The sequence below is a fragment of the Callorhinchus milii genome, unplaced genomic scaffold (genome assembly GCF_018977255.1).
Source record: "Callorhinchus milii isolate IMCB2004 unplaced genomic scaffold, IMCB_Cmil_1.0 Scaffold21, whole genome shotgun sequence".
In the NCBI taxonomy this organism is placed as follows: domain Eukaryota; kingdom Metazoa; phylum Chordata; class Chondrichthyes; order Chimaeriformes; family Callorhinchidae; genus Callorhinchus; species Callorhinchus milii.
The window spans coordinates 4,288,447-4,313,220 of record NW_024704762.1 but is presented as its reverse complement, the minus strand read 5'-3'; the positions used below and the strand labels follow the sequence as shown (position 1 = coordinate 4,313,220).

The 24,774-nt window shown below is 47.4% G+C and overlaps 1 protein-coding gene across 1 annotated transcript; it reads right to left on the bottom strand.

Annotated features, from left to right (window-relative positions):
• Positions 1 to 103: 103 nt before the first annotated feature.
• On the bottom strand, positions 104 to 24,032 carry plppr3a (phospholipid phosphatase related 3a). Its single transcript, XM_007901071.2, is given in 9 exon segments — positions 104 to 942; positions 945 to 1,718; positions 5,090 to 5,263; positions 5,619 to 5,676; positions 7,767 to 7,962; positions 10,133 to 10,262; positions 10,835 to 11,020; positions 16,118 to 16,247; positions 23,769 to 24,032. Coding segments are annotated over 8 exon segments (2,121 nt in total). The 5' UTR covers positions 16,199 to 16,247; positions 23,769 to 24,032; the 3' UTR covers positions 104 to 420.
• Positions 24,033 to 24,774: the final 742 nt, after the last annotated feature.

Here is a 24,774-nt window from a genome sequence, read left to right as displayed (position 1 = left end):
GCTGCGTGCAAATCAGCCTCCACAATCGCCTACCAATACCCAGTCACTACACTTTACAGTAAAGTCCTGTGAAGCGCATTGAGGCGTTTTGATGACGTGATAAGCCAAATTATCAAATGAAAGGATTGTTATTTTTATGCTGGCATCGTTGAAGATAGCTTCAAGACCACCAGTTTCTGAAGTTCAATCCTAAGTAAACCCTCCCCAAGTTTAGCCTTGTAGAATGTACAAACCAGAGTTGGTCGATGTATTCAAACAGAATTTCCTTGGCTTTACCACTCAATCCTTATGGTCCAATGGGAGAAGAAAATCCATTCCAAAGATCAAAACTCTCAAAAGCAAGGCCTTGTAGATAGTCGGTACTCTCAATGTCCCAATAAGCTATCTACAAGGAATGTCTTTCGGGATGAAGGGACGTCTTCAGTCCTTGAACCTCCTGTTGGCTTGAAGCTTCTTGTAGTAATTGTCCTGATCACTGTCTGTGCTGGATTCTCGATCCCCTATAAATATGGTGTTGGGCTTTCTCCTCAACGTTGAGTCCCGGCTGGAGGTGATGGTCAAGGTGTCAGAGTTAGTCTCTCCCCTCTCGGCCCCTGTCACGTTGATGGTGGCCACACTGCAGAAGCGGGTGTCCTCCTGCTCCAGGTCGCTGGCGGAGGAGCCTGGAGAGACACCGCTCCCCGTAGCAGATCTGAAGCTTCTGTAGTCTCTGTTCAGGTCGTTCATCTCATAGGCATCATGCAGGTCAGCTCCACCGCTGCTCTGCGGAGACTTCCACTCCCAGGATCCGACCCCACCGTTCCCAGAAGAGATGTGGACGATGGGGTGGGAGCCGTGGGCGTCCACGGTGACCATGCTGGAGGAATCCCGTTCCGAGGGCGATCTGTAGTGGGAGGAATCAGAGCTGCTGGAACCCTCGGAGTGTTTGGGAGTGACTGTGATCATCCCTGCTGCTTGGACATGGCGATGACCTGCATGATCCTCGGCTGGTTATTGGGCCGGGGAACACCACCCTTCTCCGCCATCAGCATCCACTTTGCCCGAGCCGAGTTACTCTTGGGCGAAGTGCTGACCGACCCTTGGGTCTCCTCGGGGATATGGACCAACTGCGAGGACCCGGGTCTGGCCTGGATCATCACCCGCGCCCCGGCACCCCTTTCCCCGCTTCTGGCCTGGACTGTGGGGTAGAGGGACGAGGGGATGGGCTCATCTTGGTCCATCTCTCCGTCGCAGGCCTCCAGGACCGTCCTCATGTGAGGCTGGGATTGGCTGATGGACGGGTCGCGGTCAAGGGAGCCTCCGTCGAGGGACTTCTGCTTCCACTGGGAGATGAGCTGCTTGGAGCGGGAGGCGTCCATGGAGACATGGATGGTCATGTGTCGCCTGGCGGCCTCGTCCAGGTTTGGTGTGTTGACCCGGGGCAGGGTGTTGCTGAAGGTCACCATGTTCTCCTTGCCCATCGGGCTGCGAGGAGCCAACAGCTCCACATCGACACTCGCCCGCTTGAGGCTGTTCAGGGAGTTCTTCTCTCGCTGTGCGTGGTGGTTGAGGCTGTCGAGCCTGGGCTGGGGACTCAATTCATCATTGCTGATGGACTTGCTCTGCTGGTAGACGGAGTCGTGCCGGAGATGGGTCAGGGGTCTGAGCCCGTCGCTCGCAGGAGCTCTGGTGGGGACTGAATCTTCTGAAGCTTTGAAATTGCCCACAGCGTGAAAACCCTGTGAGGGGGGGGGGGGGGGAAGAGGGGGAGTGGAGAGAGGGGGGCAATGGGGTGGGTTGTGGGGTGGGGGGGGGCGATGTTGAAAAATTCACAAGTTGCTAAAAAAGTGCGATTCAAGGGTTAAATTCACTCGAATCTGTCCGTTCAGATTTGTTTTAAACATTTGGAAAATTTGTAATGACCGCCACTTCCTGCTTCCTGTCTGGCTTCCTTATGCTTAATAATAATAATAATCCTTGCATTTGATATAGCGCTTTTCACGTCGGGAGGACGTCCCAAAGCGCTTCACAGAACACACTGTAAAGTGAATTGACTGTATATTTGTGGGCGAACGCGGCAGCCAATTGCGCACAGCAATGTCCCACAAACAGTCGTGGATTGAAAATGACCAATTTATTATTGTTTTGGTTTTGGAGGATTATTATTAGGCTCTGTGTGGAGTAAGGAAACTTGCCCAAGGTTTCGCCCTCTGCCAGGAATTGAACTCAGGTCTCTCGCTTGCAAAGAGAGTGCTCTAACCACTGAGTTACAGGACTCCGCTTGTGGGACCATTCATGGCTTACTTCCTGAGTGTATGTGCGCAAGAAATCGGGCAGTGTCCGCTGAAAGTTGGGAGGAAGTGTACCCCACAGGACGACCGAGTTATAAACTGACTCTCACTCTAGCGAAGTACTTTAGCATAGGGGTGCGCTCTGTATATAACACAGAAAGCGCTGCTCCTGTGCGATACAGTACATCGTGTCCCCCCTTCACAGGCTATTGTAATGTGCATTGAGGTTTAGCCAGCCTTTATCTCTCTAATCCCAATGTAATCCCATCGGCCTGTACAAAGGAGCATCATTGATTGATTCACCCACTTGTCATTGCACATCCCAGACTGACCGCTCGCACTGCTTTTTGTTATCTCAACACATGGTTTGCACAAGGTTTCCACGTGGCACATAGCAGACCACTTCCTCCTCAGAGTGGAGTCCTGTAGCTCAGTGGTTAGAGCACTCGCTTTGCAAGTGAGAGACCTGAGTTCAATTCCAGGCAGAGGGCGAAACCTTGGGCAAGTTTCCTTACTCCACACAGAGCCTAATAATAATCCCTCCAAAACCAAAAACAATAATTAAATTGGTCATTTTCAATCTACGACTGTTTGTGGGACATTGCTGTGCGCAATTGGCTGCCGCGTTCGCCCACAAATATACAGTCAATTCACTTTACAGTGTGTTCTGTGAAGCGCTTTGGGACGTCCTCCCGACGTGAAAAGCGCTATATCAAATGCAAGGATTATTATTATTATTATTATTATAGAGTGTTGCAGAGTGACAGGCACGAGGGCTGTGAGTTGGGTGAGGGGCAGGGGTTGGAGCATAGATTGGAACTGAGGAAAGGTGGTAAGAAATCTTTTCATTTTAATGAGTTTTTGCAATAAAAAAAAGCTTGTTAATAATAAAATGGGCTTGTTTATTTTTCTAGGTCGGCAGAGTCGCTGTCTCAGTGATTTTGCTCTTCATGATGATGCTAGACTGTAGCTCGCTTTCCTTCCAGCCTGGAAAGAAGCATCAGGTTCAAATGTCTGTAAATCAGGCTCCCCCATTCCCTACTCTCTTCTCCTGTCCCCTCTCCCCCCAACTTCCTGCCCTCTTTCCTGACTGCCTCTCATCCGACTTCTTGTCCCCTCTTCCCAACTCCCTCTGCTCCAACACTCTCTACTCCCCAATTCCCCCCCTCCCCCATTGGCTCTGTCCTACCTCCAATGGCCCTGGAGTGGGGGTGGGAAGGGGGAAAGAATATTTTACTCAAATCTGGGGTGTGCAGTGGTTGGCGTGAGTGATATAACAGTTATATTTAATGGTGGCGAGGCCTCAGGAGGTGGTGGCAGTTTGCTTAACGATGATAATAATTAAATTCCTCACACATCATATGCTGTATGAACCCGATGGGACCATTTACCCTTCACTGTCGATCTCATCCCTCTCCTCAGCACCAATCACCTTGGGGCCTCCACTCACTTTTGTTTACATTATCATAAAGAACAGATCTCAGTTTGCCGCAACAAACCAATGGGTTTCAGTGACATGTCCTCAGCTACAATCAATCTTGAACCTCCAGCTCAGATACACCAACCGTACCTTCAGCCAGAGCTGTGATGGAGCAGTAACCATCACAGCCCTCACCACTTTCTCTCAGCTCCGATCTGTGCTCCAGCTTCTCACCCCTCACCCATCTCACAGCTGCCATGCCCGTCGTTCTGCAAGAGCAGTGCGAGCGGTCAGCCTGGAAGGTGCAATGATGATTGGTGGCCATTTTGTTTGACCGTGCTTTGCTCTCAGCTGTGCCTCTATGCCTCAGTGCTCCCAGGTGAGAAGGCTGCTACAGGACAGCAATGCTTGGATATTCCCGTACTGGCTGTGCCATGGGAAAGCTAAAGAGGCCAGCCAATATATGCCAGCTTGGCTCAGTTGGTAGCACTCTTGCCTCTGAATCAAAAGGTTGCGGGTTCAAGCCCCACGTCGGGACTTTGAACTCACACAGTCTAAGCTGACACTCCAGTGCACCATTGAGTGTGTGCTGCATTGTCAGAGGTGCCGCCCTTCAGATATAGAAATAGAACCTGAGGTCCAGTCTGCCTGAGCAGATGGACATTAAAGATCCCATGGCGTTGGCTTTGAATCACATTGGTGATCAGATAACTCTGTCTTAATGTCTCCTGACACATAGTTAATGAGGATCCCGGGCTCCAGGCCAGACAGCTCCCCATTGCTGGTCTTTCTCAATCGATTCCGTGTCATAAATAAATGCTCATTAATCAGCAGCCACACATTGCCAGGACAAATTACATCAAAGCCGCTCACAGCAAAAGGTCAATAAAATACACCCGGAACTCACTGAGTGCAGGTGTACAGTAGCACAGTGATTAGCACGCTCGCCTCGCAAACGAGAGGACCCGGGTTTGATTCCCGGGCAGGGCGAAACCTTAGGCAAGTTTCCTTACTCCACACACCCTTGTTTACCTAGCAATAAATAGGATCCCGGTTGTTAGTCGATTGGCAGATCACTTTCTAGGGGTAATAATCCCTCAAACCCTCCCCCCCACCCCCACCAAAAATTTGCTCATTCATTCCACGACTGTTTGTGGGACGTTGCTGCGCGCAATTGGCTGCCGCGTTTCACCCACAGAATATGCAGTCAATTCATTTTACAGTGTATTCTGTGAAGCGCTTTGAGACGTCTCTGCTTCGGGTCGCTACCCTGCGTGAGGGGGCGCTATAGAAATGCAAGTTGTTGTTGTTGTTGTCGTCGTCTCGACGAGTGATAAGACGATATATCGAATGATGATTATTATTCTACAGGAGTCGGTTCTTCCCGTCGGCAACTTACCAAATATGCAGCCACGCCAGCTCCGATGACGAACCCCACGTACACGTCTATGGGGTGGCTGCGGTATTGGGTGATCTGGGTCAGCCCGCAGATACCCGCGGCAATCGCAAAGGCGAACACCAGCACCGGCTTCAGCAGTTTGGTGCAGTCCGATATCGTGGAGTTAAAATACATCTGGGAAAGTAAAAAGACACCGGCTCGCCAGATCGGAGATTTTTCTTCTGTTTAAGAATTTCACTTCGCAAAATCACAAGGTTGGTTCGGATGAAGAGAGCCGGCTGATCTCATCCTTCCAGAACACCCACCCTCCCATTCCCCCTATCACAGCATCAAGCTAGCTTTTAAATGGCTGCTTTCTCTCAGCGCTACACTGGGGCGTCAGCCTAGACTATATGAGCTCAAAGTCCCGATGTGGAGCTTGAACACACAACCTTCTGACTCATAGGCAAGAGCGCTACCAACTGAACCAGTGATGGGGTTGAACTCCACATGTGAAACACGAGAGCAAAGGTATGAGAGAGTCACTCACCGAGATATAAACAGCGGCAAAGGCGGAGATGGTGGCATGTTGGGAAGGGAAGCTCTTCCTGTAAACAAGGAGATAATAATAATTACTAATAATACTTACATTTGGTTATAACACCTTTCACGTCGGGAGGACATCTTAAAGTGCTCTGAGACATCCTGGACGTCTTTCGACGTGTAGGGTTCTATACAATTGCAATTTGTTAGTTGTTGTTTTTGTTTCACAGGATTTACTGTAAAGTGCAGTGACTGTGTGTTTCGTGGGCGAATGAAAGCCAACAGAGTGTCAAACTGCACTTGCTGAACAAATGGATGAGACATCAGAGGTCGGATATCGTTGAGTAGAAGAAGTGGGTGTATTGGCATGGAGTCTGTTCCCATCAATGTAACTCAGCCTACGCTGTGTGTGAAAATAGGAATATCAGAGGAGCCGTGCCTCACATTCCCCTCATCACAGTGAGCGCTTGACAGAACATCAACTCACCTCAACAATACAAATCCCATTATCTGACAACACGGTTAATAAGCTTAAGAGAATCAGCACTACAGCTGTGCAGCTTACCTGCAATTAAGCTCCTTATTGACGGACACATATGTAAGCCGTGTTATTAGCAGGGAACTCATCTGTGCAAAGAAACCGATGGGCTGGGGCCGATTTGGAAATGTAGCACATCCCATTCACTGTCAGTGACACTAGGGGATCGACCTCTCAGACGTGCCCTAGTCAGTGGTCACAGCACTTCAGACCCTATTAAGTCTCTTTAACAATCTCTGTCAGGGGATGAAAGGGGTCGGGATGAAAATCGCAATGTTTCTTAACAGTTTTGATGTGATAATTAACCAACCTCTTGGATCGCGCCTTCCCTCAACTCTCTCTCACCCCTCCCTATCCCACCCCTCCTCGTCCACACACACTTTCAAACTTATTTGGTTTTCTGCTCCGTTCCTGGAAAGTGTTTCAAGGTGTTAGCCTACCCGAAAACCGTTGGATAATCATGACAAATCACTGGCTGTTTAGAAACTCTCCCCCATTGGATGAGCCCAAGGTTTTCATCACCGCCATCAGATTGAGTTAAACGCTGTGACAGTTACTGAACGCAAAGTGTCCTGCAGCTTCAAACACTCTCCGATCTGCTGAGATCATTTAAAACGCACCCCTTATTCAAAAGGAAACTTAATCAAAGTCTGATCAGGGATCCTGCCAGTCAGTCAGTGCCAGGAACACAACAAATTCATAGGAACATAGGAAGAGTAGTAGACCATTCAGCCCCTCGAGCCTGCTCCGGCATTCTATTAGATCATGGCTGATCTGTACCTCGACTCCAATTTCCAGGATTGCACGTAAAACGTGAAGCCGTAATAATAATAACAATAAAAATCCTTGCATTTGATATAGCGCCTTATCACGTCTTTGAGACGTCTCAAAACTTTTCAGGCTCTGACTGTATTCACTCAGCACTGGTTGTTGAGTCCACCTCCCTGAGGCGTTACGGTAAAGATATCAGTGACGACTGTGCTGTTTGTCACCGTTCAAAGCCTTCTCTGTCGCTGAGCTATTTTCGGTGCCTAATGTGCTCTGATTAAATCAGAGTTTGTGCTCCACTTCGTTCCTTCACAGTTGTGCCCTGTGGCGAACGAGTTGCGAGATATATAACCAGCGAGAATCTAATTACCTTGTGAATGCCTTTCATATTCTTGCATCGAACTGTTGAATAGCTCATTCATCCCCACTCTCCCCACTGTCCGGCCTGGACTCAGTGCCACCTAATCATTTTATGCGTCTCTTTTATATTTTTCTAGCTGTCTCTTGTGATGAGATAATAAAACCACAATCCACTGTCTTTCTCTTTCTTTCCTTCTTTTCCTCCTATCAGATGGGGACTAGCTCAGCCTTGCTAATCCCCTCCTTCATGCCTCACAGCTCGAAACGCTGGCCGGCCTCAAACACCGTCCCAGCTCAATCCTCGCCTCGACTTCCAATCTCCAGTCAATAACCACACGTGCTCGTTCAGCACCTTTCACAACCTTAAACACCTCAAAATGTTTCATAGAGATGGAGTGGGAGGCTGAGCGGAGTGAGACAACAACAACTTGCATGTACATTGAGGCCATCTCGCGGGTCGGTGTCTCGGAGCGCTTAAAGATTGGTTACCTTGCGGAGACAATGGCGTGATGGTCTGGCCCAGAGCAAATGTCCTGGGTGATGTAGGGGTTGGTGTCACATGCCATGCCGAGGAGCGTGTAGTTGGGTTTACACACAGTCAGAAAGAAGGGGGCGTGGTAACCTGTTGCCAATTGTATGACATCTGTCACAAGGGCAGTAGCACAGAGACCGAACACATGGACACCTGAAAAGACAAGACAGCACGTTACATAAGCCAGACTGGGCCCTCGCCAAACTACAGAACATAAAGGCCACCAGTCAGAGGTGAGCACCAGGCCAACTGAGGCCCCAAATTCCACCTAGTCTTAGCTCACAAGGTCGTATTGGCTTAAAGTTGGAAAGAAACACACAGAAGGCAACAGCATGGAACTAGTCACTCAGCCCAACTAGTCCGTGCAGTAAAAAATGTGACATTTCAGAACAGATTCGAGGCTGGGGCTGGGGAGGAGCGCTGGATTGTCTGAGGTGCCTTCTTTTGGACGAGACGTTGAACCGAGATCACGTCTGTGCCTGTTCAGGGGGATGTTAAAAGATCCCATGGCACTGCTCAAAAACAGAAGGAAGTTTCTGTCTCCCGGTGTCCTGATCAACAATCCTCCAGATACATTTGGTTACTCACTTCATGGCTGTTGGTGGGAGGTCGCTGTGTGCAAATTGGGGGCTGCTTTTGCCGACACAATATGCAGTCACTACTCTTGACAGTAAATCCCGTGAAGTGCCTTAAGACATCCTTTTGATGTGAAAGGCGCTAGGTCAAATACAAGGATAATACCCTCTTCTTTTTAATAACATTGAACCAGTTCAGAAATGTCACATTTTCCTCCTCCTCGCCTCCGCTCTCCCAGTTGTCTTCTGTCTGTATTTTTATCCACCTTTTCTCTTCTCAGTTTGCTTTTTAGACAGGGGAGAATTATTCACAGAGGAAGCATCGCTGACGAGGCAGCAAGTGCTCTCTCTCTCTCTTTCTGGAGCAAAACAAACCAGATGGTAAAAGGAACTCGACATAAAATAAAAAAATGTTTGAAACGCAGGAAGAGAAAAAGCAAGCTCTTAGCATCGCGATTCATTAAAGGACGGAATCAAAGGCAGAAATTATCTTTTATGTCCACGCACGCTATCAAAGATAGCGGGGTGAATAAATGCGACGTATCATAGAGAGAGATTTGATGTGATAATTACCACATTGAACATGTTGCAAAATGTCACATTTCACGCCCCCGCTGTGCTTAAGACTGCAAACCAGAATGAGAGTTCCACATTATGCATGCGTGGAAATTTTGCTGCGTCTGGAATGGAGTGTACATTCTCTCTCCCCAGAGAGACATTACCCTGCTCACATTTTGCTGTGGGTTGGCACGAGCCAAGGCTTAAGGGTCTTCGTTGGGGGTAACTGCTGAAGTCTAACCAGCTAAAATCGCCATTGAGAAGAAAGCTGCATAAAATCCTCCATCTGTGTCCCTCTTCTCAGTTTTACACTGTAACCTCACAGAGACTTGATGTGAAATCAAATGGGTTGTCTTCATCCGAAGAAAGCTGGTAACCTGCTAACTGGCTAATAAGAACCAGCTAACCAACCAACAGTAAAACACTAGCAGCATACTTCAGACAGAAGGGAATAGAAGGGTATGGTTAGCCAGGTACAGTTGAGGGGATTAGGAAGGGTTGAAGGGCATTGGTTACAGAGCACAATATGGCTCTCTCCACACTGCGCCAATAAGGTACCTCAACCTCAATTTCATCCACAGAAGGAAAAAATTGCATTTCCATAGCACCGCATCGAAACGTCTCAAAGCACTTTACTGTAATTACTGACAAGCATTGTGTTTGTAGGCAAACACAGCATTTTTACAAGGCCCCGGTCCTACAAACAGCCACAAAGTGAGATTGATTTGGGAGATTGTCAACCAGGATACCGGGTGTCTTATTGAATAATGCCATGGGATCTTTAAGTTCACCTGAAAAGGCCGTTTAAAGTCTCATCCAAAGGATGGCACATTGTTATGAGAAATTGGATACTATACAAATACAAGACACCTAAAAATACACAGTCACTACACTACACGGTGAATATTCTGAAGTGCCTTGAGACGTACTCCGACATGAAAGGCGCCGTATCAAGGATTATTAGTATTGTTATTTTATCTACTCTAATCCCCTTCCCCTGCTCTTTCCTCAGAATAATAATTTTCTCCTTAATCATTTTCCTCCACAATTCCTTTGAATGCAAAACCCTTTCAGATGTTCTTATGGGCTTAGCTTTCACAGACTTTTTCAGTTAAGGCAATTCAGTGTTATAACAGGATGTTTTGCATCGATTAATAAGGGAAGACATGCTGCGGACACATCAAACCTACCCACAAACCTGACAGTGCGTCTCAGGAAGGAGTTGAAGTTACAGCCTCCCGCATTGATACTGCCCTCCGAACCCTCCTTGTTCTTCAGTTTTGATTGACAGCAGTATACAATCCCTTCTCCAATCATAATCTGCATTGAAAGAACGCGGACACAATAATAATAATTGTGGAATCCTGTAGCAAGAGGTCCCATGTTCGATTCCCAGGCAGGAAGAAACCCTAGGCAAGTTTCCTTGCTCCACACGCCTCTGTTTACCCAGCAGTAAGTAGGATTTGTTCACTCAGTCCACAACTGTTTGTGGGACATGGCTGTGCGCGATTAGTAGTGACTATGTTTCGTGCGCCCACATTTGGCTTCCGAGTTTCGCCCACAAAATATACAGTAAATTCACTTCACTGTATATTCTGTGCAGCGCTTTGAGACGCCTCGAAGACATGATAAGGCGCCATATCAAATGCAAGATAATTATTATTAGTGAGACTTCTCAAAGCGCTTTACAGAATATATTGCAAAGTGGATTGACTGTGTAATTTGTGGGCGAAACACGGAAGCCAATTGCGCACAGCAGTGTCCCACAAACAGCAGTGGATTGTGGACTGCATCACCCAGTCCCTGTATCACTCTGCACCCCACTGTTCAAGCCCAGTTTTGACCTCTCCTTACCCAGCGGTGGCTGTCTGAATGAAGACTGCGCTACTTACAGAAGCTGCGGGGGCTGCGAATGCGAGACTGAGGAGCATCAGCAAGGGGATGAGCTCCTCGCTGGACTCCACGTAGGGCATGCTGAGCGAGCGGTCGAAGCACTGGAAGCCCACCCTGGCCGGTCGGAAGAGGTCCGTCAGCTCCAGGAAGTAAAGTGTGACGATGGACGAGGCGACAATTGGAAGCTGTAAGAGAAAGGGTACAGCATCAGTGCAGGTCTCTCACTGCTGGGCAAAGCTACCCTGATACCAGCACAGCAGCTAAACAACAACTTGTATTTAATATTGCACCCTTCACGCAGGGCAGGGTCTTGGGGCATTTGACAGTGGCGGAGCCTGACACCGAGCTGGGATTAGGGAGGAGTTGACCATAAGCACGGTCCAAGAGGTAGGTCTTCAGTCGTGATCTGAACAGTTCATACAGAGGCTTGTTAGACTGCGGAATGCTTAAGAGTATCCAAACCTAACTGAGATTTCCATGCATCCCACCTACACACGGTAATTCCCAGAGACAGATTGTTGGAATGGAATGCGCTCTCTCTCCCTGGAGGGATGCATCCTGTTTACCTAATTCCGGAAAGTATTTGGCGCAGGTTGGCAAGAGCCAAGGCTTGGGGACCCTAGAGTGTGCGTTGAGGTAACTACTGGAGTCTGAGCAGCTAAAACCACATGGCTTGCCATTGAGAGCAATGTCTGGCATGCTTGTCCAGCTAGGACCATCCTTACCCATTAGAGTGGTCTCAGCTGGTTATTTACAATCAATAAAGCAGATAACAGTGATCCAGACAGAACCGCAGAACAACACAGAGCGAGCGCGCTCCAGGAGCACGTAAGGTAGGAGCTGTGAGCAGTTAAACCAGGCTCCCGCCTGCCACACACGCACAAATAGACACAAGGTGTGAAAGTTGCCAAGCACAATCTGTGCCTTTGCGGGAAAAATGCTGGATCATCGAGCTTCGGGTTTAGGATTGTAGTATCGGGAGAAGTTTAACGAAAGTACATAATAATTCTATCATTGATAAACTCCTTTGACATGGGGAGGGGGGTGGGGGGAAAGAGTCTCAAAACACTTCACGGGTCTTAGTGTAAAGTGTAGTGACCCTACTCGAACGAAGCAATCAATTTGCACATATCCAACCAACAGACATGAAGTGACTGCTGGGTTTTATTTGGGGTGAGTTGTTGGCCAGGACACCAGGCAAAACTCTTTTCCCTTTTCGAATTGTGCCACGGGATCATCCATCCACTTTACAGGCAAACGGTAACTGGGTTTATCAACTCATTCAAGGAACAGCACCTTTGACATCGCAGCGCAATGTAAGCCTTGACTGTGTGATGTACGACATAGAGACTAGGACATGGGAGAGACTGAGACACACACAGAGAACGAGGGAGAGAGGGAATGAAGCATAGAGACAGACTGAGACACAGAGAGAGACTGAGACATGGAGAAAACCTGATACGTGGAGAGAGATTGAGGCACAGAGAGAGACTGGGACAAGCGGTGACTGACACACACACACAGAATGAAGTACAGAGCAAGACTGAGAAAAGGAGAGAGAGAGTGAGGTACAGAGCGAGACTGAGACAGGGAGAGAGAGAGTAACGCAGAGAGAGAGAGCGAGAGAGAGAGAATGAGGTACAGAGAGAGAGAGAGACATGAAGAGCACCATTGTGAGCAGGCTGAGCCCACCGTCCCCTGCAGCAACCAGGGCTGACATTCCTCGTCACGCCGACTCCAATTTCCATGGTCACTGCCAACCCGGGACAAGACACCTGTTTCCTGGCCCCAGGTTTCCATAGCAATCAGCAGCTGAGCTTGAATGTGCCAAAGAGTCACGTCGCTTCGCACAGAGCAACAAAGCGTCCCAGTCTGTATTGACCACCTGCTGGCGCCACATTTGTGAACGCATCAAGCATCCAGACCCGATTTCCCCAACCTCGCTGCAGTTATTAGCTCGTTAATGGGAACAACGTCATTTTCGATCAAGACGACGGCGTCAGGCTGCGGTGAGGAACAAACCCCACGGTAAAATGTCCCATTGGCCCACACGGCCGCTCAGTTAAAATGGCAGCGAAACGTGCCGTATTCCTTAAGGTATTTCTCGTGTTAATTAGCGCAAGGAATGCCGCAAAGCAGGGATCCCCGCGTAACAAGTGATACAAAAAGCAACCAGTTATGTGTCCTATCTGGGGAATAATCCACACCCTGAGACACTGTGGTTTGTACACTGTCTGGGACGGTACACAGCAGGTTTTCATGGTAATTGTCGGCTTGAATTATTAATGGGTTATCTGCCAACCCGCCTTGTGCCTGGAGCAAGATTCTAAGCCCCAGATTTCTCCTGGTTTTAAATGATCCTAATAATCATTACATTTGATGTAACGCCTTTCACGCTAGGAACGTGTGGCAAAGCACATCACAGAATTTACTGTTTTATTTGGATGATTGTTGGCCAGGAGACTGGGAGCAACTCCCTTCTGAGGCCACGGTGGATCAGTCTCTCACCTGTTCCCCATCCACTTAATACCCTTACTTCCCAAGTAACTGTCCATCTCCCTCCTGTACATCCCAATTTATTCTATCTCCACAGCTTTTGGTATTTGCAAGGGTCACCATCTCGTACTGATAAATTGGTGACATAAACTAACCAGTCGCCCATTTCAGGAAAAAAAATATTAATTTCCTTCTCTCCTAAAGGTCTATTTTGATTTCCGCAAGGAAGTCTTGCTGTAGGAAATGTTAAAGCGTTACTGAGTGTTGGGCTCATCTCCATCAAGCTTGAAATGGGAAAAGGAGCATCAGTCTCATGTGACATTTAATGTTTTAATGCTCTTACAATGCTCCTAGGCTGAAACACTAAACACCATCAGATCAAGAGGCAGCACATAGATATGCAAACAGTTTTCATTACCACCTGCTAATTGACTTCAGTGATCTAGAGTCCTCAATGATATCATTAGGTAATTGAATCATCTGTTAGCTGCTCCCAGTTGATTTGCTGCTCCCAGCAAATCAACTTCAGATCCCTGCGCAACCTTTCTCCACCTGGATCTGCGATCTCCATCACCTCCATCCTCTTTCCCGAGCCTGGTCTATCACTCATTCCTCCCTCACTCCCAAAGGGTCCTCTTCATGGGAACCAATCTTGCGACCTGGTAGCGGTTACTTGTGGGCCGTTGCCGTGCGCAAATTGCCTGCCGCGTCCCCCTACAAATACACAGTCACTACACTGTGAAGCTCTGCGAAACGTTCCCAACATTCAAGGTGCTGGATCGAAGGCGAGGTTCATCTCTTAGATGTGGTTGCTGGTGCGTTGGCAGTTTTAGATCAATAACCCAACAAGCCCATAATGGTGAAGAATATTTTACTGGATTGTCACATGACACGTTACAATGGGAGATATCTGTAGCTTTTAATGGAATCTCAGTTGTTAACCTGCACGGTGCTGTTACCTGTCCCCAGGCAGGTGACCAGTGCCTGTAGCTGTGCTGGCAATGATTGCACAGCCTGACTGTCCTGCATGCTTCAATGCAGCCCAACAAATTGGTGTCACAACTCAGCACACAAGGAGTCAGGCAGCATCTGATCGGTGCTCGTCTAAAGCAATCTTGGATGCCCGTTCTTTTCTCCTCGTTATTTCTACAACCGCATTTACATTGCGGGGCAAGGATGCAGCATCCGTCCTGACTCCAAACCAGTCAAATTGCCTGCCGCGTCCTTGCCTTATCACGTTGTGGAGACAGACATCTCGAAGAGCTTTACAGGATACACTGTAAAGCGGAGTGACTGCATTTTGTGGGTGAAACGCGGCAGCCAATTGCACCCATTGTCGACCAAGAGAAACTCCGATTACGGGCAGAGGGAAAGAAGCAGTGAGGAACGAGGCTAATCCTGAGTGTCAGAGAACTGAGTCTGAACATTGGGTATCATCACAGAATGTCAGCCTGACAACCTGCAAGTCTATTGCTATTATTGCAAATTAGACCCCACAGGAACTGAGCTGAGCACCAAATGTCAAAGAAGGCAAGTGCTGTCACTACACTTTACAGTATTACCTGTGAAGCGCTTTGATATGTCCACCCTCTGTGAAAGATGTGAAAGATATATCAGATGTAAGAATTATTATTGTGAACAGTTCCAAACGATCCCATTAGCGTTAACCTAATGGACAACCATATAGAGAACCAGGCAGTGGAATAGCCTATTCACTATACAAACCCAACGCTCGGTAGCACTATCACCTCTGAGTCATACGGTTGGGGTTTCTAAACCCCATGTCGGGACTTTGAACTCACACTCACATAGTCTGGGCTGGTCCTCCAGTACAGTGCTGGGGAAAAGTCTACAATCTGACCCCTTCACCCTCTGGACTCCCCTAGTTCCTGAGATTGAGCAGCAGAGGATTTGGCCACCTCATTCCTCCCATGGTACCAGCTTGGCGAGATCAGAACCGGGTAACAGGGCTCGCCTCATTCTCTGACTGCGTTTGCTTGTGAAGACCAGCAAAAGTACAGCTGGAATCCTTCCGCATTGCTAGCCCGGGGGTGGCTGGTATATTTGGCTGCGTCACTGGCACAGCAGGGTAGGTGATTACCACCATTAATCAGTGAACGAGTCCCTCCTTCATTCTCAAACTCGGGCATCTTTGCAGAAGAATCGCCTTGAGTACTTGGATCCCTTGTTCACTGCCAAATTGCACTAATTGTCCAATCAGCTCACCTTCTATCACAAGCCTCAGGTCACTTGAGACATCTGTGTTATACAGATAATAGAGACATGAAAAGCCGTCATCTGGAAGGGACCCAGGCCCTTCTTATCCAGTTTGTTCTCTACACTGTATTTGGCTCCCTGCCTGTACGACTAGTATAAATCCTGGAATAAAATATTGCTTATTCAGGAACCGATTATTCCTATTTTTCTGAACAAATCGTCTGCTTTAGGGACCAATGTTGCCTTCCGTCAGACAGGCTGGGAGAGATTCCAGTGATGCTCCACACACAGCCACTAGGGTGCACACAAGAGAACCCCATACTCTCTCACTCTGATACATGGCAACCCTAGTTAGCCATTGGAGTCCTGCGGACTTTGCTAACCAGAAATACATTGCAAAGAAAAGGGGTGGGGAAGGATTTAATGAAATTGCTTAGTTCAGGAAGGGAAAGGTAGAACTCAGCGAGAATTTGTGTTCCGCGTTTGCCTTACAACAGGGGAATCAATTAGCTTCTCATTGCTCTATTGATTCTCCAGTGCAGTGCACGGCTTTGAACAGAAGCACTCACCTCGACAAAATAGAAGCACGGTAGTAGGGTCATGCTGTCTTTTGGGAGCTTCTTTTTCTGCTTTTCCTTTGAAGACATCATCCTGTAAGGTTTGTGTGGTCAGCGCGAGGTCAGATTCGAGGCTTTCAACCTACAAAGAAGAAACGTTTGCTATGACTTCATTTGGTTTGGGCTGTCTATTATGCATGAAGGCACCACTCACCGTGTGAAATAATAAGCCTCACCAACGGAGCACAGTTATTCTCTCTCCCAAGCTCCACTACAGCCAGAATTCCACCTTGTCTTCGCCCGCAAGACCATTCTGTCTTAATGAAAAGTGCTATATCAAATGCAAGGATTATTATTAATATTATTATTATTAATGTTTAAGCATTTTGCCATCAATCGTCCCAGATCAAATCTGTCGGTCTATCATGGCTGTTTGTGGGACATTACCGCGCACAAATCATCTGTCACATGCACCCACACAGACACAATCTTACACACATACATACAAACACACACACACACACAAACAGTTCAGATATAAAAATAATTATCTTTTGGCATCACTACAAAGGACTGTTCTATTAGATGTTGGCAAGAAAACCTTGTTTGTTTTTCTGGCATCCTCCTCCTGGGTCTCTATTCTCCAGCGCCTTGGGAAGTCCTCCCGACGGGAAAGGCGCTATACAAATGTAATCTTGTTGTTGTTGTTGTATTCACTTTTATCTTGGTCTCACGCAGTTTTGATTTGCACTGTAATCTCCCTCGAAAATGAGACTCGAGCTTCTAAATCCATATGAAATAAAACTACTTCATTCATCACTGTTGGCAGTGCTCAATCATTTTGATCTCCTTGGCTTCCAATTACTAAACAGAATCGTAGAGCTTACAGCACAGAAGGAGGCCATTCGGCCTATCATGTCCTTGCTCTGCAGGCTCTCCCTCTGGAGCTCTCACCTTCATCCCTTTACACTTTCCTCATTTCCCTTTCATATCTCATATGGCACAGTGTCTTTTATGTCAGAAGGACACCTTAAGACGCTTCATAGGGACTAATGTGCTCTGGGACACTACCCTGCAAGTTGTTGTTGTTGTACTGTATAGTGGAGTGACTGTGCATTTTGTGGGACCACACCCGACAATTCAGCGCTAATAAAAAAAATGCCAAAGGAATGGGATTGGGTTGGGTGGGGGGGGGGGGGAAGTGGTTGAACCTATAATTCTCCGACCCAGAGGCAAAAGTGCTACCAAATGAGAATGACGGACACTTAGAGCTTGTCACCTTCATAGACTGTGAAGTTGGCCTGTGCGCAATTGGCTGCCACGTTTCGCCCACAAAATATACAGTCAATTCGCTTTACAGAATATTCTTTGAGACGTCTCGACGACGTGATAAGGCGCTACATCAAATGCAAGATTTATTATTATTATTATTGTTATGATAGCAGAGCGCTCAGTCAGGCAGCAGGACTGCTTATCTAAGGCAACACACAAATGTATGGTTGTTTGCTTCGTGAAATCCGTGCCTGCCCCTCAGCCTTCTGCTTCTAATCCCTCAAGTCCTCCAGCTATCCTTCAGCAGCCAAATCCCAAACACAACCTGATTTCAATTGATTAATTCCTTGTGAGAAATGCGCGTGAATTAATCACTGTGCGGCAATCTCTCTTTTTAAAAAAAAAATTGTATTTGTCTCTGTTCACCTGATAATAGCCAAGGCTTAGCCTTAAATCCGTCCCCCAAACAGGAGATGGAGTGAGTGGGTTTGGGGCAAGGATGTGCCAATCGGAGTTCTTTGCTTTAATTGGAAGAGATTGAAATTCCCCCTTTCCTTGACCCGCCACCCGCCCCACCACCCAGCTGTGTGGAGTGTTGTGAACGGATTATTATTCTGTTTGGACAGCCGGCAGCTGAATGTTGAAGCCAGGACTCATTTGGGTGAATACATCGGCTTCGCACATCTGATCCCACTTGAATGCGCCATCAACCCCCTGTGAGGGAATAACCTTGTCTCAGTGCACTAGAGAATCTCCGCTTTGCCCCCCCCACTTCCCCATTTTCAGGTCTCGCCTGAAGATCTTCCTCTTCCCGCCAGGTTCAGCGTCGTGTTCCGCCACTGTCTAGCGCTCTGGGACGCTACTCTGCATGAGGGGCGTTATACAAATGCAAGTTGTTGTCGTCGTTCCAGAGAGATGTAAGTCGCTGCATATGAAGGAATAACAGTAGACACGTGTGCTCCCCAGATTGGGTTTACAACTTGTCAAGGCAAGAAGCTAGAAGAGCCCTTTTGGGGGAAAGGGAGGAGAATGTTTGGTTGACGTATCTCTTGCCGTGTCCTGACTGAATGAGACAGAAAAACACGTGGCAAAGAGGTCATTTCAGTTCACATCCCCTCGAATCACACTCAGCCTGCACCGCGCACTGGTCAGGCTCCCCTGGACTGCTAGGAGAGAGAAGAATGTTTTTCCCAGTGTCCCAGCCAACAATCCCCTGGATAAAATTTATCATGTGTTTCATGGCTTGTTTGTGGGACATCGCTCTGACCAAATTGGCTGCCACGTTTGCCTATAAACACAGTCACTGCGCTTCACAGTAAAAACTTGTGAAGCGCTCGGAGACGTCTCGGCGACATTTTAAGCCGCGATATCAAATGCAAGGATTATTATATTATTGTTATTATTATTATAACTTCAAACAAATGCCATTCCCTGCCTCTCTTCATCTCCATCACAACTCTCGTGTTGACAGTGCTCACATCCATGGTTTCCCCTGATGTACTGTGGAGTCCTGAACCCACCTCTCCTGCCACCAAGCCATACTCGGTTGTGCCCCCGCTCTTTAGCCTTGTTCCCTTCCTTCCCTTTGCTGTCAACTCTTTTGTTGAGGCTACATCACCATCACACTGTGCAGCGAGAATAAGAGATTGAATCTCATACAGAGCCTGTAATCTGTGCACACACTCATTCTCAAGAGGCTATTGAGGCTGGATCAAGAGAATCATTCAAAGGGGAACTTGATAAGCACCTGAGCAGCAAAAAGATTAAGCATGAACGTGAGAAGAGACCTGGGGAGTGGGAATTAATTAAATAAAAGGACGATTTGGAGAAAGCGGGCAGCTCTGTCGCAGGCACGATGGGCTGAATGGCCTCCTTCTGTGCCGAAAATGGCTGCTTATGTTTGAAGAGAAGGGAAAAGACTGATTTAACTGAGCTTGCTGTCTTGAGTGTGCACACCTGGTGAATGACACCTAACCCACAAACTGTGGCAAGGGCGTTCTGATCAATCGCTCGTCTTCCTAGGCAACAAATAGATGCTGCATGTGACAGCAATTCCCTGCGTGAAGACCTCGAGACATTTTTGAAGTTCTAGGAGCTACATCAAATGAGAGGATTATCCTTGTTATGAATATGTGCGATGCCAGGAGGAAGGAGTTGGATCATTCATTGCTCCGAGCCACAGCACACGATAAACATTCAAAGGAGATTCAAAGGAAGCAGCTCACATTTATTCAAGTCAGTCAGTCAGTCAGTCAGACAGTCAGTCACAGTCAGTCAGTTAGTCCGTCAGTCTGTCAGTCATAGTCAGTCAGTCACTGCTTTCTCTCTCTCATCCCCCTCCTTGAAAGGTGCTGTACCACATATAATTGCACATCTCTAGTTGCCCTGCATGGGTTGAATGCTAAGAGGGCTTCCCCAAGAAAAGTGATCCGCCAATCGACTAACAACCAATTTCCTTATTACTCCCAGTAAACAGAGGGCGTGTGTGTGGAGTAAGGAAACTTGCCTAACGTTTCGCCCTGCCCAGGAAGCAAACCCAGGTCCTCTCGCTTGCATATTTCTATAGCGCCTTTCATGCAGCTTACCGTCTCGCTGTGCTTAATCACCAATGAATGATAATTCAAAGCAGACTGATAGTTCCACACGCCACCTAAACATAGAAATTTCCCTGTGTCTGTAATGGAATGCACTGTCCTTTTTCTGGAAGTACCCACCTGCTTTACTTAATTCGGGAAAGTATTTGGCGCAGGGCAGGTTGTTGAGAGGCGAGGCTTGGGTGGGGGTGGGTGGGTGGGGAAGGACGGCCGGATGTGGGGAGTGTGCGTTGGGGGAAACTGCTGGTGTTTACCCAGTTAAAAAAAAAGTCACCACCTTAATTTATAGACTGCTAAGGAAGCCAATTTTCTTTCCGAAGGACCTTTTGTAATAAAGCAGGCTTTATGAGGCAATGCTGAACATGTATGCATAACTCGTGGATTTCATGGGGTGTAGCTGCATGAGATCAATCACTGCCTTGAAAGTAACTCATATCATGAAGCCGTTTCAGATCACTGCAGCATGATGAGACATTCAATCAATACGGTGTATTATTATTTACAACAACAAAATTACATTTGTATAACAGCTTTCACGTCGGGAGGATGTCCCAAGGTGCTGGACAGTCAGTGTTTTGGACCCGAGCTGGTTGGGGGTGCGGGGGGCGGGGTGGGTCGGAATTGGGGAGGGTGGAGGGCAGAGGGGGAAGCAGGGTGATGGCAAGCAGGTGCCTTGGGACGTCCTCCCGACGTGAAAGGCGCTCTATAAATGGAATCTTGTTGTTGTTGTTGTTGTTGTGTGGAGGAGCTGACGGGAACCAATCAGGAGTGCCTCGGTCTTGAGGACACGGGCTGCAGGGTTCTGGATGATCTGCAGCCTACGGAGGGAGGAGTTGGGGAGGCCGACAAGCAACGAGTTTGCATATGTTCTTGTTGTTGTTTATTATTATTTAATTAGCACCAGCCCCCCACCCCTCCTCCTCAAACACACACACACACACACAGCTCAACGTTATCCAGCTCATGGCTGCCTGCTCAACAGCTTAGCTCAGTTGGTAGCTCTCTGGGGTCATAAGGTTTTGGGTTCAAGCCTCACATTCAAGACGTAGCGTTGACAGTCCAGGCAGACACTCCTGTGCGGTGCTGGGGGAGAGCTGAGTCATTGGACATGCAGTCGTTTTGATGAGACGTTAAACCGAGGTCCTGTTTAGATTGATGTTAAGGATTTTGACACTGTATTCAAAAAGAAAAGGGAGTTTCGCTCGAAATCTTGGCTAGCAAAACTCCTGATATATTGGTCAATCAGTTCATGACAGTTTTTGTGGGAATTTGGCGATTGCAACATGACTTCTGCATATCTATAAAGATAGGGTCAACTACACCTGACAGAATATTACTGTCAAACTCTTGACAGATATTTTGATATTGTGGATTTTTTGGGAGGTCAGCCGGGTGCCTGACAATATAGGTGTTGTATCAAATGCAAGGATTATTAACACAGTATTTACCGTGGGAACTTATGAGAAACTGGTCTGGGGTGTGGATCCCAAAGATAGTCAACCAGGCCTTGGACTTGTCGGACGGGATCGCTCGATTGCACACAACATGCACCGTTCGGTTCCTCTGTCAATTTATTTCATTCACAGCCACTGATCTCACACGGAGCAGCCCTCGATCACAGCACAGCTATAGAAGGGGAGGCTCTGTGCCCACTATCAGTGGAGGAGCTGAGCTGAGGTTACTCAATCTCATTCACAGGTACAGTAATCCGTACATTAGTCCCTCACCCTTAGACAAAGTTAAATGGGATTGAGGATGTAATCCCAGAACAATGCAGGTTCAGGGTTATTATGGACAAGTTAAGGATAGATACTAGGAACCGTTTTTTTTTGCATAGTGCGTATTTAATAGCTGGAAAGGTTACCAGGAAGCGAAATGGAGGTCAGAAACACTTAAGTAACAGTTTGATATTATAATGGGAAAAACATGACAGCTGGTATTTTGCAGGGCTATTATAATCTTTACATTTGATACAGCACCTTATCACGTTATTAAGATGTCTCTCTGCCTCAATCCCTCCGCCTCGCACACTCCTTAACTGCCTTCAAAATACACCTGAGGACTTTGCTCCTCGATCGTGCCAACGGTCACCTCGCCTCTTTCCCAGGCTTGTCGCCAAAGCTCCTCCACCGTTAAGCACTGACACGTTACCCCACATGAAGGCCGCTATATATACAGGAATGCGCACAGGAATGCCCCACAAACAGCCACAACCATTTTTATCCGGGGATTGTTAGTCCGGAGACCAGGAGAAACTACCTTCTCTTTAAGGTACATAAAATGAGCCATGGAAGGAAGGCATGAAAATGAAAGAGCTTTTTTAAAAAAAAGGTGGGGGATAAGGGGGTTACCTTCTTCAGTCACTGCTTACGCACAGACTCTTTCTCACAAATGTTTAAAGACTCACTTGAGCCGAACAGTGAAACACGACGCTTGGCAGAGAATGGCTGGAATCTGCTCCTGAACAACATACAGCCTCCGGGTCTGGAGTGACGACAGCAGAGTTACTGCTGGAATTCTTCTCCCCTCCCACATTCTGCAGTCGTTCTGGGATTTGCACGGCTGTGGGATAACCTGGATAACAAACCCAATCTGCAGCTCACACAAAGCTCCATCCAACTTCCTGTCCACACTGGAGTGCAAACTTTAAACTTGCCATTATTCCCTATGGTGATACTGTATCCCAACACAGTGGGTGCTCGGATCTCTGGGTGCCTGTTCTCCCATGAGTTAGTCAGATAACAGTCTCCATCACCACTCTACCACCCGCCCCCCACACACACACAAACACACACCCCCCCCACCACCCCTTGGGCCAGGAAATTCCAGGACTGCATTGAGTTAACTGATCTCAGTGGAGGCAGCAATTTGGAGGGGGGGTGGGGATTGGGGAGAGGCACAATTTGGTATCAGAGCTCAATCCCTGGGTTTAATAAAGAGGGTTTTGGTTCCAAATCTCCCAACACTTACTGTGAGTGTGCAATGGTTTGGGTGAGAGGGGTGGATCATGGTTGGAGATTATTTCCCCCTCACCCACCTACCTAACCAACCGCATCCCAGAAGAAGAACAACAACAACAACAAATTACACTTGTATAGGACCTTTCACGTCGGGAGGACACCCCAAAGCTCTGGGACAACACAAACAACACATTCGAACAGCCTTGCGGACACTCAGTGTCAATGCTCATGTAACAAATGACTGACTGGACAGTGAGTGAGACCTTATTGGCATCGCCAAAAATTCAGAGGAGAGAAAGCCGGGCAAGAAATATGTAATATATTTTTTAAAAAGCACGCAACATAAAGTCTGGTTTCTTGTGTGTGAAATGAGAAGCCCTGGGGTTAGGTAATTAATGTGTGTGTGTGTGTATCAATTTGGCAGCAAAATGAATTTTAAAAAAAACACTTCCTTATTTCCTTCCTACTAAAAAAAGTAAAGTTGAAATTCATACTTATTTGTAAATTACATTAGAGCACAATAGACTGACAGATATGGTCCAGCTATCTTTGCCATCACACAAACCTGTACAGTACATCAACAGCAATGGGTAGCTTTTCCCCTGTTGAACCATATGAGTATTTTCTCTCTCTCTCTCGCTCTCTGTGTTAACAAAGAGATTTCACATAAAACCAGCCTGCAACTGCACCTATAGAAAAGCCCTTGCTCGTTCAAATTTCTCTCTCCCCCACCCCAAACAAACCCCCTATTAAACCCCTCAAAGAAGACTTTTCATGGTCTCAATTTCCGAGCGAAAAAAAAATGTTTTTTTTTCAAATAAAATAAAAGCCACTTACTTTTGTTGCTTTGATAGATGGGGCCATCCAAAAGGGGCTGCTTCGATTCAACGTTCAATGTTCTTCCCCCCCAACTCCGTCTCCCCTTTCCTCTTGAACCAGGATGATGTGCAGATGTTTTAGCGTTTGCATCCAGCACAGGAGATACTCTCCATTCCTCTTGTCTCGTTCACGTTGCTGTGTTACCTCTCCATCTCCAGCTCACTTGGGACTGGCAAGAAGAGGGCGAGAGGCGAGCTGAGCTAAGCTTCGTCTGGCTATTGCTTTGCCAAGGAGGTGCACGGAGCAAAATGCCTCGGGCTTCTGTGTGCACACAGCAGTAGGTGGTCTGCATTCAGTAGCCTTGTTACCATAGAGAAGTCCCAGAGCTGTGCAGGCAGACAAAGAGGGGGAGAGAGGAGAGAGAGCAAGCAAGCTCACAAATAGCACATCCAACAGCAGAGAACCAGAGAGAGAGAGAGCGAGAGAGCGAGAGAGCATACTGTCCAGGCAGGGACTGTGTCAACCCATTGATCACGGACTGTGGAAAGCACTAGCAGCAGACAGAGCCAATGCGTATCACTACACTCACTGTCCAGCCTGCAATCTAACAATCAGCTTAGCTGTATGTTGTGCGTGAGGTTTGCCAATCGTAGAAAATGCATGGGGTGTTACCTTAATGCCTCTCTCTGTCTCTCTGTCACACACACACACTGTTTGAAAGCACACCATATCATCAATGTAAACCACACCACTTCCTCGCCAAGGGGAAAGGGGAAAGGGGGGGGTGGGGAGAGAAAATAATAGGTTGGTCTGCAATCACGTAAAGTTTCCTTGAAGATTTAACAGTTACGCGATAAGGCGCTATATCAAATGCAAGGATTATTATTATTACAATCAGATGTCAGAATCCCATTCTTCCCAACAGAAGGGCTGCATTTTTTACACATTATATATTATATTATATATTATATATATATTTCAAGGACGAGAAACAAAAAAGAAATGGAAATATTCTGCAGGGCAA